This window comes from Carassius gibelio, chromosome A16 (assembly GCF_023724105.1).
Source record: "Carassius gibelio isolate Cgi1373 ecotype wild population from Czech Republic chromosome A16, carGib1.2-hapl.c, whole genome shotgun sequence".
Lineage (NCBI taxonomy): Eukaryota > Metazoa > Chordata > Actinopteri > Cypriniformes > Cyprinidae > Carassius > Carassius gibelio.
In genome coordinates, this window is record NC_068386.1 from 13,355,746 (window position 1) to 13,372,736 (window position 16,991).

Here is a 16,991-nt window from a genome sequence, read left to right on the forward strand (position 1 = left end):
ATCACAATTTAAAACTTTGGACTTAAAAGAAGGACACAAGAAAAAAAGTATTTCCGTTTTGTCTGATTCACTGTGGTCATGCGATTTCTAAACAGGTCCGCTACACTACATCATCTACTTCCTTAGCCACTTAGGAAAAGAAAATAAAACCACTGCATGTTCGAGTGTGGCTTCATCCATCATCCACCTTTCTAGGCTGTCTGTAAAAGTAGACAAAGAAACGATAAACGACCACACGATCAAAATAAAACATTTATTTCTACATAAAGCACAAGGGAGTAATATTCTGACCTAACTCCATTACAAAGGTTTTGAATTAATAAAAAAAATATGACAGATGAAAACAAACTTTTACAGCGATAGTAAAAATTCTTGAAGATCATTTCTCCTTTCCACAAACTATGAAAATATATTAATATTCATGATTTTTATATAAGCCACATGACCAATCACATGGATTCAAAGAAAAATCTTTTTGTATAAGTCAATTATTATAGCTTATGCCAAATACATATTTGTGACAGTTTAGAAATGCATGCAACCTCCAGATATTCTTAGGTTTTCACACGACCCATGATCGATATTACATTTCACAGGGTCACCTCATTTCCGATACTGCTGAAGATCACTGTATATGTCTGACTGGACTCCATAAAGCTCCTGTGAAATCATTATGAAAACAAATAAATAAATAAAATCTCACATATGTGTTGCATTTATTATACAAACTACTTTATTTTTTAGTTTTGTGGTACATTAAACACACAGCTGATATTGCTCATTTTACCTGATAAGGTGATTCCATTTCAATTGTCTTTGTCTTCATCGATGGCTGGTGAGTTCTTGCTTTACCTTAAACATCAGAATTTTTTTTCATTTTGACTGGAACAGCTGTAATTCTGTATTGATTTCTCTTACGAACAGACATACCTGACCCACAGCATCTGGCGTGTGTATGTAAACTGCCTCGTCTTTTCTGATGGGAAAAGAAACAATAGACTGAGAGAGCAATGAGGAGTGTGAGGATGATGTCACAAGTGATGATCCCAAAAGCCACTCCTGTGTCCAACTGGTAACATGAAGTGCAGTCTGAGAATCAGAAAAATCACATTCATTATAATATGACAAAATAAAAAAAGAAAGAAAAAAAAAATCAACAACTGAATTTCAGATATCTAGAGAATCATTACCTTGATTCCCCTCAACGAAGTCAGCTGATGAAAGTGAGAACAGAAGAGAGCGAAGATCAGTTTTTATAATAGCGTGTCCTCAAGGCAATTAACAGAACTGAAAATGCCATTTCCTCTTGATTTCTTGCATTAATCACTGAATAAATATATAGATCCTCAAACAAAAAACATGCGCAAATAATTCTGTAATTACATTTTTCACCATCCCATTAAACCTATGTATATATATATATATTAATACTGGCTGGAATCCTTGGCAGGTTTTTCCAGAAATAAAACTCTAGTCATGAAATACAATTACAGACATTAAACAATATATGTACATACTTAATATAAATTAATGTAGATTAAAGTATATAATACAGATAATATAACACTACTCATACAGTGGTGTGTAATTTAAAGAATTAAATCTTGTTATGCTTTCTCTACATAGTTACTGACTTAACATCTATTATCTTGTCGATTGTCACGCTGAAAATGATGCCAACATCGGTTTAATTTAATTTGTGAAGAATGTGTATATATATAATATTTTGAAGTTCATTTAATCTTTAAATCTTATGAGTATGTGAAAGTTTGCAAAATGCACTCACCGAGTAGTCCGTTCATGGGGACCATCAGGTATAGAATCCTTCTCATAATGAGTGCAGGTTTTGGAAGAGAATTACTCAGGGTTTGGTGCTAGCTTTAGCCCTAACTTTAAAGAAGTTGTTACTGGCCGTGAGCTAAAACCCCTTGAATTGGACACTGAATGATATGGAAATTACCTGCATGTGAAAAATCACATCGTATGTGGTGATGACTTATCACCATCCATCAAAATAGAACCAAAGAATACTGGGGAGGGAGGAGCTACACGTGCTGATGTGCTATCCCTCGCTCTCTCTCTCTCTCTCTAACACACACACACACACACACACAGACACTTAACCTAGTTCAGTCTCTCATTTGTTTATATTTTATCCTGTCACTGTTAAAATACTTCTAGGTTTAAAGTACAAAATTTAATTGAAAACAAATCATACAGTGAGCATACAGTTCATTTACATGGCATGCAGCTGAAAATACATGTGTTTTCGTATGTCCTTCTCAGTAAATATTTAGTTTCACTTCTCAGTAAAGTTAGATATGGGAGCAAGAGGCTAGTGAGAGGGACCTGGGTAATAATGTGGTTAAAAGCCTCACAGCACAGGATGTGTCTACTAAAGCCAGTATCTGATAACCTCAAACAGGTACAAAGCAAAACATATCCTGTTCCACTTACAATATCATTTTATTTTAAAAAAAGGATGTTGGTTTTTACGTCAGTTAAACAGCCGTTTGTAGTGCAGTTTCACCTGAAGACCTGCCTCGTTTAGTAGACAGATAAATTGATGATGAACTGTTATTTCCTAAAGCTCAGTCGGACAGATAAATGACCTTTGCCTTACAGTACCTTAAAGCACATGAGATTTTTTAAAGATTATCTTGCATAGTTACATAACTTTAAATTTGTATATATATATATATATATATATATATATATATATATATATATATTTGCGATGTTTATATTTATGCATTGAGTGTATTTAAAATAATTTGTAGATTTTAAATACTTCAATGGAGGGGGTACTATTTTATTGTTTAATGCACAAAATATTGAATCCACATTTTTGTAAGCACACAGGCAACATTTTGTTGAAGCAGTTCAATTGTTTATATCTCCAACATAATATCTTTCTTTAGCCTAAGTGCAAATAAATGTAGAAATGTATGTGATGAAAATTGGCTTGTAAAGACGATTTCTGTTTCCTCTTTTCTTTTTTTCAGTGGAAGAGTCACAGTCTTGTGCTGGACACGGGAATTTCTGGGAGATTCCAGGTCACAGTCGTTTATTACTTTTCATATTTATAACAATACTCAAAAAAAGAACACATTAATGTGAAAGATTTCCAAAGTTTTCACTGACCAACTGAAATGTATTTTGTAAATATAAACAAACTTTGATTTTGATGGCTGCAACAGACTCCAAAAAAGTGTAAATAAAAGTGAAAAGGTTATTATCAAACTATTGATTATAAATTAGTTTTTGAAGGTGAGGGGGTCATGTTTGGATATAATAGGAGCATCTCAGTCTTTGCAAGCAAAGTGGGATTATGGCTCATCACTGTGTGCCAAATTTCATGAGAGAAGTGCCAAACAAATCAGAAATCATATTTCTCTAAGAAAAATTGCAAAGAATTTAGGTCTTTCACCAACTACCATAAATAATATTGTGAAAGATTCAGGAAATCCAGAGAAATCTCAGTCTGTGTAGGGCAAGGCAGGAAATCTCAGTTGCATGTGCTTGACCCTCTGAAGTCCATTAAAGGGGTGGTGAAATGCTCGTTTTCACTCAATATCCTGTTAATCTTGAGTACCAATAGAGTAGTACTGAATCCTTCATAACTCCAAAAAGTCTTTATTTTTATTATATTTATAAGAGAAAAATAGTCTGTACCGATTTTTCCCGGAAAAGCAGGAGCGCCTAGAGGCGTGACGTGTGGGCGGAGCTAAAGAATCACGAGCGCGAGTAAGCTTTTGAGTTGAGAGCATGTGGAAGCTGTGACACAGATCCAGAGGCTGATATTTAACAAGAGCAGCATCAGCAAAGGCGTCTCTATGTGGTATGTACTGAAACCTTATATGTTTGCTTAGCGGTTTTGGAAAATGACTAAGTTCCACTTTATATTGTCTTTTTTTTTTTTTTTTTTTTAAGCTGTACATGTGGAAAGTGCAGTTTGATGACAACATCGCATGTTGTTTACTTGATGCTGATAGCTAAGTTAACAACACTGAGAAATTTTAAGCAGTTTTACTCACCGCCTGCGGTTCCAACACACGATCGTGACCCTTTTTCGTTGGGACTGTATTATCCTTAAGAAATAAACGATGTGCAATCCGAAATGCAGGGAATAAACAAAAACACTTGCACAACTCCGTTGATGCTCTGTAAAAATAAACTCCATCCACTGGTCCCTTAATGCTGTTTCTCTTTTGGTAATCTGTGCAGGGTTGTCTTGCCCTGGCAACCAAAAACACACTCCTTTTGTGACTTTTCGCGACGCTCTCGCTCTGATTAGGCTGTGCTTGGCCTCTCTCTGCTCTGCTACACGGGAGCGCGCGCTCTTCCAGAAGAAGTTCCCTCAGGACCCATATAAGGAAATTCCGCTCCATCTAACGTCACACAGAGCCATACTCCAAAAAAACTTTCCAAAACTTGTGACAAACCGGAAGAGGTTTTTTTGGAACAAAAATACTCCTTCAAACGTACAACTTAATTTTTGAAACTTTGTCCATGTTTAGCATGGGAATCCAACTCTTTAATAGTGTAAAAAACTCAGTATGCATGAAATAGCATTTCACCCCCCGTTTAACGCATATATGCGTTTTGAGTCATTTTCTCCGGATAACCCCGAAAATAACTTAAATTACACTCCCAGTTTTAATCTTACAGATAAGAGCAATACATCAATCGAATCTGTAAAGGGTCTACTTTTTTTTTTGGATACAGACATAATAACAAAACACCTTTGTGCACTTATAAAATAAAGATAACAAACAAGGTATGCTGTCTGCAGTCTTTGTCTCCGCTGATCGTCATGTACAAACATGTCATTAAAATGAACTGTAACTCCGTGAATACTCAAGGAAGAGATATGAGAGAGATATCTATAGAAAGCCTGAAATGTCTACTTTTAAACTAAACAGGTGCTGCAGAAAACAAATATTCTGAGATAAAGTAATCCATATGAAAACAACGCGATGTCTATTTTTCATATCTCCGCTCATTATATCTAATGTGACCCCGCCCCCGCGCTGAACGCGCTATTCAGATTCAAACTGAAGCGCGCGGCTTGAATACGCCCACACAGAAGAAAAAGCAGCCAGACTGTTCTTCAAGTTTTTATTTTATTTTACTGTTTGCTTCGCGATGAGAGGAATAAGACATAAATCACTCCAAAAAGATGTGATGTGGTTGAGGATTTGAGAAATGGATTTCCTCAGAAAAAAGAATGAAGCACTTTATTCAGCAGAGATCATAAACATGAGTAAGTCTCTTTTTTTTATTTGTACTAGTTTTCACATAAAGTGTAAACATTTTTTCTAGTTAGACTTTTTCCAAATACTTTTTCCAAACTATAATTCCTGACTAAATGTATAATCAAATGAAACATTATGAAGTTTCAATAACAATATACAATACTATACCATTCAAAAGCTTGATGTAAATAATATAAATGTGTCAAATAGAGATAACTCTAACAAATGTAAAAACAATGCAGTTCTTTCAATTTATTCCCCCTAAAAAAACGGAAAAATATTCTCAGCTCTTTTCAACATTAATAATAATAATAATAATGATGATGATGATAATAAATGTTTTTTTTTTTTTGGTAGAAAATAATATTGTTAAAAGGATTTCTGAAGGATTGTGTGACTGGAGTAAGGATGCCTAAAAATTTGTTTGAAAGTCAGCTTTGATTGTCCCTAATAAACTGTTTAACTGCTAATATGACTTTTACCAACAAAAAGTGTCTTAGAAAATTTAAATCAATATATTGTTTTCTGTGAATGAGTAAACAAGATGATTTTCACATAATTAAGAAAGAAAAATTCTAGGCTACAAGCTCCAGTTCTCAACAATCCCGGGAACCAATGTTATGTATGTGTTTTATGGCCTTATTCAAGTGATTTAACATTTTTAGTTTTTCACTAACCATGCATAACATTTTTTTTCTCAAAAATACAATCATGTACATGCATGCATTTCACATATTATTATAGCCCAGTTTGTGCTGATTACAGTGATATTAGACTTTACCCATTTAGATATTTATAAGAAACTGAAAAAAGCACAAATATCAGGGCATGACAAAACTTCTCCAGGCCCCAAAAATACCCTTAGACTCCAGAGGGTTAAGCCCTCAGATGACATTGTTTTATATAGCCACATGGGCTTGTATCAAGCTAGATTAGTTGAAAATTTAGCTTGAAAAACTTTAACAGTTAGTTTCCACAATTCCCAAACAGTTAAACATTATAATTAAAGGAAAGTTGATGTGACACAGTGTTATGACTTTTTTGGAGTGTGCTGCAGCCATCAAAATCAAAATGTGTTTAAATTTACAAAACAAAATTAAGTTGGCAAATGAAAACACTTTTTTGTACTTTAGTCAATTAAATAAAAGTTGAAGAGAATAAACAAATAACATATTCTTGTTTTTATAGCATTTCAGAAAATGACCCAACTTTTCTGGACCTGGGGTTGTAGATCAAATAAATTCACAAATCTTTTGTTGAATATCTGAGATTTATTAATTGTTATAATATGCATAGAAACTTGGAGCAGGATATAAGAACTCCCACCTTTTGCTTACTGGGCTATGAAGCCATAGACCCAAATTATAACATCTTACTAATAAACCTGTTGCAAACAAACAGTCCTGGCTAACACCTTTAGGATCATAATGCATAACTGCACACTTATTTATATATGAAATTAGGAAAACGAGGTATTGTAGGGCAGAGTTACCAAAACTAGGGCCCACTTTGCCATATCACAACAGGAAGGAAATAATAGTTTAAAAAAATATTAAAATTGGATCATTAATAAATGAATAACCTTAATTTCTAATTCACCTTTTTTATTGTTGTTTGCATATAAATGTAAAATATATATATATTAGTGAATTAGATTTTACTCTGTTCTCAGTGGAAGAAAATAGTAGCAAGTGTGAATTATCCACTAGGTGTCAGTGTTTTTCTTTCATTGCATTTATTGCTGTTGATAACGTGCTAGACAGAGTTCCATTACATGTATTATACAGTTTTCAGTGTGATTTTGTGGGACATAAATGAGGTATATGTGGGACATAAATAGGGTAAATATATTTAAACTGTGGAAATTTAAAATAGAAATCATTTATAAATCAACTACGATCAAATGCTATTGAATGTCAGCAAGTTTGTCTTCCATTGTTCATGTCAGTCTTCCAAAGATCTTCATGCTTTACAGTTTGCTCTGACATTCATGTAGACTTTGTCAGCTAAAGAAACACATGAGCACACACATCTTAAATATTTATGTGCACTGGCTATTCCAGGATTGCTAGAGAAAATGTGTGTGTGTGTGTGTGTCTATGTAATATCTCACCGTTTTCTTTCTTTTGTCTGCGCTTACTGGCATACCAGTAGGTGACACTGACAATGAGGACTGTCACTGCAACATCAGCGAATATAATCCCTGCTATGGTGCCAGAACCCAGTCCATAACATAAGCCTCGGTCTATGAGAAAGAATACCCCGTTTAATTCATTAATGTGAAGAAATGTAAACAGGTACACATGACTGAGCAGAAGTTTATGACTTATTTGAACCGTATGCAATTGACTGAAGAAATAATGAACATGCCGAACAAAACACAAATCTTTCTTACCTTCAGCAGCGCTGACCATAGCTTGACACACGACGACCATGACAAAGACAGCGAAGAAGAAGGTTAATAGAAAACACATGCAGGCTAAAGATATTTTAATATCAGACATTGTTAACTATATGATCCACTACAAAATGCAGTAAAATAACACCATACTCATTTAATGATGGACACAATTATCAGTGTTATGCACCACCAGCACTAAACAACATATGGAAAATAACACCTCTATTAAAAAAGTTTTCATTTGCTTCCTCAGAAAAGTGCACTCATCTAACAGGATATTGCTGCAAACTGTGCACAGTGGTCTCACACAACATAGTAGGTGTGGAAAGGGAGAGAAAAAAAAAAAAAACATTGTCTCACCTACCCAACAGTGAGAGGAAAACAAATGTAATCAGGCTTTTCTGTGTCATTTCCTGTTCTGAGATCGTTCATCTAACAAGAACAAAATACAGTTGTGTTCAATATATAACATTTCAGAGAATAGCACATAATGAAACTAGTGTTCAAATAAAACATTAGCATTTAGACTACTTTAGTTATCGCTCAAACAAATACGATATTCTGTACTTAAACTGAAGTCAAATCAGAAAACTATGCATAGCCACACTTCACGACCGTATTTTACATACAAGTAAAAAATATAACGGATTATCACAAGCCTTAGCATATATTATAATAAACCTTATGGACATCCGTGTCTATTAAAACAAGTGTAAACGATGACGCTTTAAACAAATTTGCATAATGTTTTGACTCGCATTTTACAATTAAAACTTTATTATTATTATTTTACAGTTAAAAACTATTTAAATACTTAAAAAACGAACAGAGTGGCTCTTACCAATGGAGTGCTGTGCAGGTATTAATTTCAACTTTGGAAATTAAGTTTCTGATCGTTGAACCTTCCGCCCACTCGGTTTTTATGTTTCCTTTACGAGTCATTTCGGTAGGTGTAGCTTATGATGAACCTCCCAAAACAATATTTTGTGAACTTTATATGGGTCAATCAAAGACCTGAATATATACACTGTCGAATATTTCACACTTAATTTTTTTGCAAATATATATATATATATATATATATATATATATATATATATATATATATATATATATATATCACAATATCACTGTCGATTATTTCGCATCTAATCTTAATATTACTTTTTTATTTGTAAAAAACTATACTTCTCATTAAGTTCTGAATCACAAATACAGTATTAATTCCAAAGAATCACCAAATAGTATCATGATTCTAAATTATTAATTCGCAGTCAAGATTGATTATTTAGCATACACCCAGAAAGAACTGAAAGAAGTGCGGAAATTCTTTTCAGTCTACACACACACACACACACAGTCTCCGCTACCTCATAGCTTCCATTAACAAATGGTTAAGAAAATGCAAATCATAATAATAACTGAACAAAACCAATTAAACTTTATGAGTAAATGCGGACTCATTTTTTACTGACATCTTATATTTTATTAAAATAGAAGTGAAAATTACTTGTAGTGGTGCCGTAAAGAATTTGACAACGTTCGCAAAGTATATCAAAATCAAATGCTAAATTTGAGCATAGTCCTATATGCTCAAATTCAGCATTCGATTTCATATATAGGTGCTTTTCATATAATTTGAATATCATCAAAAAGTTGATTTCATTTATTCCATTCAAAAAGTGAAACTTGTATATTATATTCATTCATTAAACACAGACTGATATATTTCAAATGTTTATTTCTTTTAATTTTGATGATTATAACGGACAACTAAGGAAAATCCCAAATTCAGTATCTCAGAAAATTAGAATACAACTTAAGACCAATACAAAGAAAGGCTTTTTAGAAATCTTGGCCAACTATAAAGTATAAAAATGAAAAGTTTGAGCATGCACAGCACTCAATAGTTAGTTGGGGCTCCTTTTGCCTGAATTACAATGTGGCATGGCGTGGAGTCGATCAGTCTGTGGCACTGCTCAGGTGTTATGAGAGCCCAGGTTGCTCTAATAGTCGCCTTCTGCTCTTTTGCATTCTTAGGTCTGGCATATCGCAGCTTACTCTTCACAATACCCCATAGATTTTCTATGGGGTTAAGGTCTGGCGAGTTTTCAGGCCAATTAACAACAGGGATACCATGGTCCTTAAACCAGGTACTGGAATCTTTGGCACTGTGTGCAGGTGCCAAGTCCTGTTGGAAAATGAAATCTGCATCTCCATAAAGTTGTTCAGCAGCAAGAAGCATGAAGTGCTCTAAAACTTCCTGGTATACTGCTGCATTGACCTTGGACCTCAGAAAACACAGTAGACCAACACCAGCAGATGACATGGCACCACAAACCATCACTGACTGTGGAAACTTTACACTGGACCTCAAGCAACATGGATTGTGTGCCTCTCCTCTCTTCCTCCAGACTCTGGGACCCTAACAAATCCAAAGGAAATGCAAAATTTACTTTCATCAGAGAACATATCTTTGGACCACTCAGCAGCAGTCCAGTCCTTTTTGTCTCTAGCCCAGGCGAGACGCTTCTGATGCTGTCTGTTGTTCAAGAGTGGCTTGACCCAAGGAATGCGAAGCTGAAATCCATGTCTTGCATACGTCTTCATGTAGTGGTTCTTGAAGCACTAACTCCAGCTGCAGTCCACTCTTTGTGAATCTCCCCAACATTTTTGAATGGCTTTTGTTTCACAATCCTCTCCAGGGTGCAGTTATCCCTACTGCTTGTACACTTTTTTTCTACCACATCTTTTCCTTCCCTTCGCCTTTCTATTAATGTGCTTGGACAGAGAGCTCTGTGAACAGCCAGCCTCTTTTGCAATGATCTTTTGTGTTTTGCCCTCCTTGTGCAAGGTGTCAATAGTCATCTTTTGGACAACTGTCAAGTCAGCAGCCTACATAACTAGACTGAGAGACCTTTCAAAGGCTTTGCAGGTGTTTTGAGTTAATCAGCTGATTAGAGTGTGACACCAGGTGTCTTCAATATTGAACCTTTTCACATTCAAATTTTCTGAGATACTGAATTTGGGATTTAGCTTAGTTGTCAGTTATGAACATAAAAATTAAAAGAAATAAACATTTGAAATATATCAGTCTGTGTGTAATGAACAAATATAATATACAAGTTTCACTTTTTGAATTTTGATGATATTCTAATTATGTGATCAGCACCTATACACACACACACACAGAGAGAGAGAGAGAGAGAGAAAACAATTAACAAAAGAAAGCATTTTTCCAATTTTCCAATCTACATTTATTGTATCTTGTATGACAATGTGAAAATTAAATAAGATACTTGAAAGAAATGTCAGAAGTATAACACATTCAAAAAACACTTGGTTTTAAGAAACACCAATCCTTCCCAAATTTCATTTTGGTCAAAATGATTGTGGCCCCTGTTTTCCAAGTAAATGGAATGGAAGTAAAGATTGCATAATATCAATAACTGCAAATCAATTTAAAATAATATTAATAATAATGACAAAAAAGAAATACTTTTAAACTAAGGGTCAAAACTCTGTGCCAGATCGTAGTCTTTTTCTAGATGGACTACATGGAGGGGAATGTTCTGTAGTGTGAGAGGCGCAGTTAGGAGAGAGCTCAGGACTGTCGGCCGCATGCTTCATGTAGTGCTGGATCATATTCTTTTCAGGAAGGACTTGTCCGCAAGTCACACACTCATGAAGCATACCTTCCAACATATCAACTCCGCTGTCTTCATCCCCAATCTCCACTTCCATGCTGCTTGACTCCACATCTTCATTCATTTCCACCTCTACATCGAATCCAGAGTCATTTTGCCCCTGCAGACCGTTTTCTGATTTGTCCCCCGTCATGGTAAATTCCATTTGCGACTCTGCACACATCCTGTCAGATGACACAACTTCTTTGAAAAATCTCTGATCATTGCTGGCCTTTTTGTGGCAAGTAATTTCAGAAGAATCTGAAACTAGATTATGAGACCCTGTTTGCGAAGAATCCAGCGTTTTCTTTTCTGATTCTCTATTTAAAGGGGCACAAACTTCTACTCCTGCCATCACAGGCATGGAGTCGAGGTCCTTCAAATCTGAAGACCTTTTCTTGATGCGGTCACTATCATCCTTCTCCTCCTTTAGGCATGATGGTGTTACGGGGCATGTGAGATTGAGAGATGCAGTATCTGATGGACTCCCTAGAAGCGTTTTTTCAACGCACAGTGCATTAGGCTTCAAATTAGAAGTTTTCTGCTCATTTTCTGCTCCTACTTGAGCAGTAATGTTCATTTCCTGATTTGCTACTGCAGCCTGTTCATCTGCCTTTATATTTTCTGCACCAAACACTTGAAGAGAGCCCTGATCTTCTAAAATGGTCCACCTCTTCTTTGAGCTACTGTCATGACTCTGCTCAGGAATGAGTGTATTTGAAGGAATGTTGGTTCTGCAGGACTCTACGGTGTCTTTCTCTGCCTCTGTACTAATGGCAGTGCCGGATGGGACCACCGGCATGGAAACAACACATGGGGCAGATGAGGGCGTTTCTAAGACCAGAGAGGATGGTAAAAAGTTTTTGGAGCTCTGGGTAGGATCTGAGGTAGAGGAGTACTGCGTAGTGGAAACTGGCAGAAGCATGACTAAAGGCATACCTGGAGGAGGCTGTTTATTTAAAGTAAGCTTCCACCTACCATCAGCAGGCTTGTTCTTGTCCCCGAACGGAACCATGTGGACTTCCTTCAAGCTACTGGGGAATGTAGCAGGCGTTGATGCCTGAGCAACTGTCTGGATTATTATGTTAGGAGTTATTTGTTGGATTATTTGTGGAGGGGGACCTGCTTTTGGTTTTGGTTTCTTCACAGCAGCCTGTAAACAGAATTAACAGATTTATATAGCTTGAAGCTCTATAGGCAGGGGTTTTCAAAAAATGTTTTATGTTAAGCATTAATTTTAAATTGCATTTTAAATTCAGAGAACAGTATGCGGTTATCTAATATTTATATTTAATTTTATTTGAGCTTTATTTGTTCCTGTGGCTCAAGTGATAAGAGCATTGTGTTAGCAGCTCAAGGTTGTGGGTTTGATTCCCAGGGAACACATGTTAAGTAAAAAATGTTAGCCTGAATGCACTGTGAGTCGCTTTAGATAAAAGCATCTGCTAAATGCATACATTTAAATTTCATTTAACTTTATTTCAATCAAGATTTTAATAGTTTTAATTAACAGTAACAAAACTGGAATTAAACTGATGTCAAATTCAATCAACGTGAATTTGATCCATTTTTATTAATTACAAGACACTAGGTATAGTAAGAATTTAAAAAAGAAAAGCTTACCACTGGAGGTGTCACAACTCCACATGTCTTCAGGTGGCTGTCATAACCCTGCTGATGAGGGAAGCCCAGGCCACAGTCCTGGCAGAGACATGGCCGCTGTCCCGCATGCCCTCCCATGTGTGACATAAGCATAAGTGACGAGCGGAAACCCATCCCACATTCAGCACATTTTAGGACCCTCTGGTGAGTGCTTCCATGCTTCTTTAATTCCTCAATGCTTGCAAAGACTTGGCCACACTCCATGCAGCGGATCTCGTCTGTGTTGGAAGGCAAAGCCCCTTGATGACCCCAGCATCCTGTGTCCTTCTTATGCTTATCAAAGTCCTCCTGACTCTGAAAGAAAACCAAACAGGCCATGCACTGGATGCTCTCTGGCTTACACTCGTGGTTGTGGTAGAGAGAAGGCAAACGGAAATGGCGTTTGCACTTCAGGCACGTATACGGTAAGACGCCCAAGTGGGAGAAGCTGTGGCGTAACAAAGAAGCCTTGCTGGAGAAGGTCCGATCACAGTCCGAGCAGGAGAAGATGCCTCTGCTGTGCCATTCCAGGTGGCGGAGCAGCGAGTTGCGAAGGCGAAAACTGGTGCCACATTTGAGGCACAAATGTCGCTTCGCCTGTTGCCTGTGCGCTTCGACATGAGCCTTGCACACGTCCAGGTCTGTGAAAATCTGCTTGCAAAAATCACACTGATAGAACTCTTTCTCAAAATGGTTGGTGTCCAAGTGCTGCTGGAGCTGTTCCTCAGTCTCAAAGACGTTTGAGCAAACGCGACAGTGGATGGAGGCCTTCTGGGAGTGGGAGCGAAGGTGCGTGCGGTAATTGACTAACTGGCAGAACTGCTTGCCACATTCATCGCAGCGGTAGGGGCGAACACCCGTATGCATATTTAAATGTTCTCGGAGTAGGAAGAGAGAGGAGAAGGTGAGATCACATACATGGCAGCGATTCTCTTCATTCTCTCCAGATCCATTTGTCTCTGTAATTGAAGAAAAACTTCAGTCAATCATCAGTTATAATGGGATGGAAATTACCAACCAATCGGTGATGTTATGAATTATATACCATCATTTTCCAGCAAAAACTAAATGTTTATGGACTTATTGTTTAGCTATCAAGGAGTTACATAATTGCTGAACAATTTAAAAATAACTATTTATAAATATCTATTTCATTACACTCTTAATGACATTATTATATATATATATATAAAATATATATATATATATATATATATATATATATATATATATATATATATATATATATATATATATATATATATATATATAGCGCAAATGTAATTTCTGGAGATAAACATTTATCAAACAAATGAAAGGAATAAGATGTTTTATTATGCATTACATACAGTATGAAAATTTGATATTTATTTTTAGATTTTTAGAAGATCACATTTTATTATTATTATTACAAAAGCTTATGTGCTAAAATTAACATTTTAATTCACAAATTATTTATTATGTAAAAATTAACTTCACATGTTCATATATATATACCCTACCGGTCAAAAGTTTGGGATCAGAACGATTTTTTATTAAAAAAATGTAATATTGTTAAATATTATTATGATGTAAAATAAAGTTTTTCTATTTTAATACACATTAAAAACTCATTTATTACTGTGATGCAGAGCTGAATTTTCATCATCATTACTCGAGTCTTTAGTGTCACGTGATCCTTCAGAAATTATTCTAATATGATGAGTTATTATCAGTGCTGGAAACTGTTGTTCCTGCTTAATATTTTGTTGGAACCTGTGATACTTTTTCAGTATTCTTTGATGAATAAAATGTTTGGGGTCAGTACATTTCTATTCTTTCTTTCTTTTTTCTTTTCTTTTAAGAAATTATTCTAAGAAATACTTTTAAAAAATATTAATATTTTGAATAAATGCTGTTCTTATTTGGCATGATGTTAAATGCTGTTAAAAATATATTTGGCAGCCCATCTGTTGCCATGATAAATAAGTTGCCATGATAAATTTTACTGATAAATAAGCATTTTTGAAGGATTGTGTGACACTTAATACTGGAGTGATGACTGATGGAAATTTAGCATTGCATTGTAGAAATAAATAAAATTTGAAAGGAAATTAAAAAAGAAACCATTATTTTATATTGTAATAACATTTAGCAAGATAACATTTTTTTTTTTTGTATTTATCCAATACATGCAGCCTTCATAAGCATAAAAGACTTCTTTAAAAAGCATTACAAGTCTTACTAATCCCAAACTTTTGACTGTGTATATGGGTGTGTGTAGATTTATTTAGGAATTTGTTTTTGTGATAGGCAAATAAATAAACCTTTTCTGTGTCAGCAGAACAAAATTATTATTTTTAAATAAGGTAAATAATAAAAGCGTGTATAAATGAAATCACAATCTATTGTTTGGAAAATGATGGAGTACCTGACCAGGAAACACCATCATCATCATCTTCTTCATCATCATCTTCTTCCTTCTCCTCACAATCATCATCTTCCTCCTCAACATCATCCTCAGTCAAAACTAATTCTACATCCTCGTCTGTCTTCTCCTCACTAGACAAAGCATCATCTGTCATGAGACCAGAGGCTTCCTGGCTCAACTCTGAATATTTCTGTTCCTTATTTTCCTTTCCCTCTTTCCCGTTTTGCTGTACGTCATCATGTCCCTGTTCTGTCCCCTCTCGTCTTCTTCCTCTTTTCCACAAATTGCAAATGACTTTATCTTTGTGCTCTGTGGAAATGATTTTGGAATTGTTTTGAGTGGTTTCTCCATTGCTTGAAGAGTTATGTTTGAAGGGAGTGTAATACTGATGGTCCTGTAGAAAGCTTTTGTCCGTCGATGCACTCGCAACACTGCAAGCTTCTTCATAACAGTTTGCAGGAGTTTCGGTCTCTGGTGCTTGCTTTTCAGTGACATTCTGGGTGGGCAAAATGTTCTCTTTAACACTCTGTGGCTCACAGACAGGAAAATTCCAGTTTGAAAACCCCAACTCTGTCAGCTGGATGTCGAGGGTAAACTCTGACATGGTGCCTTGAAAAGAAATAGGAAAAACTGTCTGTGCAAGTTTGTTCAGTATTACTGTCAAAACATTAAGGCAATTAAGGGTTGTAATTATTATTATTATTTTCCATTATTATATACATGACATTACTAAGGTGGTGTTATAGCAAAAGAGGTATATTCTGTTTGCAAAGAAATTAAGCAAACAAAGTGTCTACAACATTTAAGATGAACTGCATGGCTTAAAAACATTTTGCTCTGTCAATGCAATCACTACAGTAAATACTGAAGCAAGCTTACTTCGTTCATATTACCTAGAAGTCTTCGACGAGCATTTGAAAGCAGCTTCGCTTCAGCTTCAGGAGCTAACGTTACTGTTCAGGAATGCAACAATCAATCCCAGATCATGCCGGGTTTATTAACTGCTCAGCGACATCTATTAGGACAACAAACCACAAATGTATACTGCGTGATTGTAACTGTTGCCAGTGTTAAAATGGTTTAGTCACGAATCAAGCACAAATCAGGTTGCGCAAGCATATGTAAGAAATAAGGTGAGCCACTGTCCATCCGATACTTCCGGTATAAAATGCTGGAATATAATGTGGATGTTGCCATCTGCTGGAGGGAAGCGTTAAAGCTGCTCACATCGGACGTGTTTCTCTTAGGTCCTGGAGGCCATCGGCCCTTGGTGACCCCTGATCTAAATTGTAAGTATTAATGTAATTATATTATATTATTTGATTTACCCGTAGTAAAATGTCAGGTGTAGAGATCCTGGATTCCACAGTTTTCTCACAGTCCTCTTTCAGTTTTTTTTTTCTATTTTTATAATCTAGAATGCAAGAAAAATGCATGTTTTTTTTCCTTTCTTTTTTTTTTTGCCTCAAGGTATTTTTATTATTCTTTTTGTTTCCTCTAATGTAAATGTATGGGTTATGATGGCAACTAAAACTGGTTTTGCTCAAAGTTAGATTTCGCTAGCTTTTTCAGTGTCACGGAAAATCATATACCTG

General features: G+C 35.5%; 2 protein-coding genes across 4 annotated transcripts; both read right to left on the reverse strand.

Moving 5' to 3' along the window:
• Positions 1-240: 240 nt before the first annotated feature.
• LOC128031029 (TYRO protein tyrosine kinase-binding protein) lies at positions 241-2,621 on the reverse strand. Of its 2 annotated transcripts, none has more exons than XM_052619219.1 (5): positions 1,787-2,621; positions 1,191-1,214; positions 931-1,089; positions 788-846; positions 241-660 (listed from the first exon to the last, which is right to left on the reverse strand). In XM_052619219.1, exons 1-5 carry the CDS (start codon positions 1,830-1,832, stop codon positions 604-606), a joined length of 345 nt encoding a protein of 114 aa, XP_052475179.1. In that variant the 5' UTR covers positions 1,833-2,621; the 3' UTR covers positions 241-603. The 2 variants fall into 2 exon arrangements, with proteins under 2 accessions (XP_052475179.1, XP_052475178.1); XM_052619218.1 differs by having other exon boundaries at positions 788-852; positions 1,787-2,605.
• Positions 2,622-10,892: 8,271 nt separating this feature from the next.
• Positions 10,893-16,582, reverse strand: LOC128030686 (uncharacterized). 2 transcript variants are annotated; one of them, XM_052618511.1, is made up of 4 exons: positions 16,290-16,582; positions 15,397-16,005; positions 12,969-13,945; positions 10,893-12,498 (listed from the first exon to the last, which is right to left on the reverse strand). In XM_052618511.1, exons 2-4 carry the CDS (start codon positions 15,998-16,000, stop codon positions 11,173-11,175), a joined length of 2,907 nt encoding a protein of 968 aa, XP_052474471.1. In that variant the 5' UTR covers positions 16,001-16,005; positions 16,290-16,582; the 3' UTR covers positions 10,893-11,172. The 2 variants fall into 2 exon arrangements, with proteins under 2 accessions (XP_052474471.1, XP_052474470.1); XM_052618510.1 differs by having other exon boundaries at positions 16,276-16,582.
• Between the last annotated feature and the right edge of the window lie 409 nt (positions 16,583-16,991).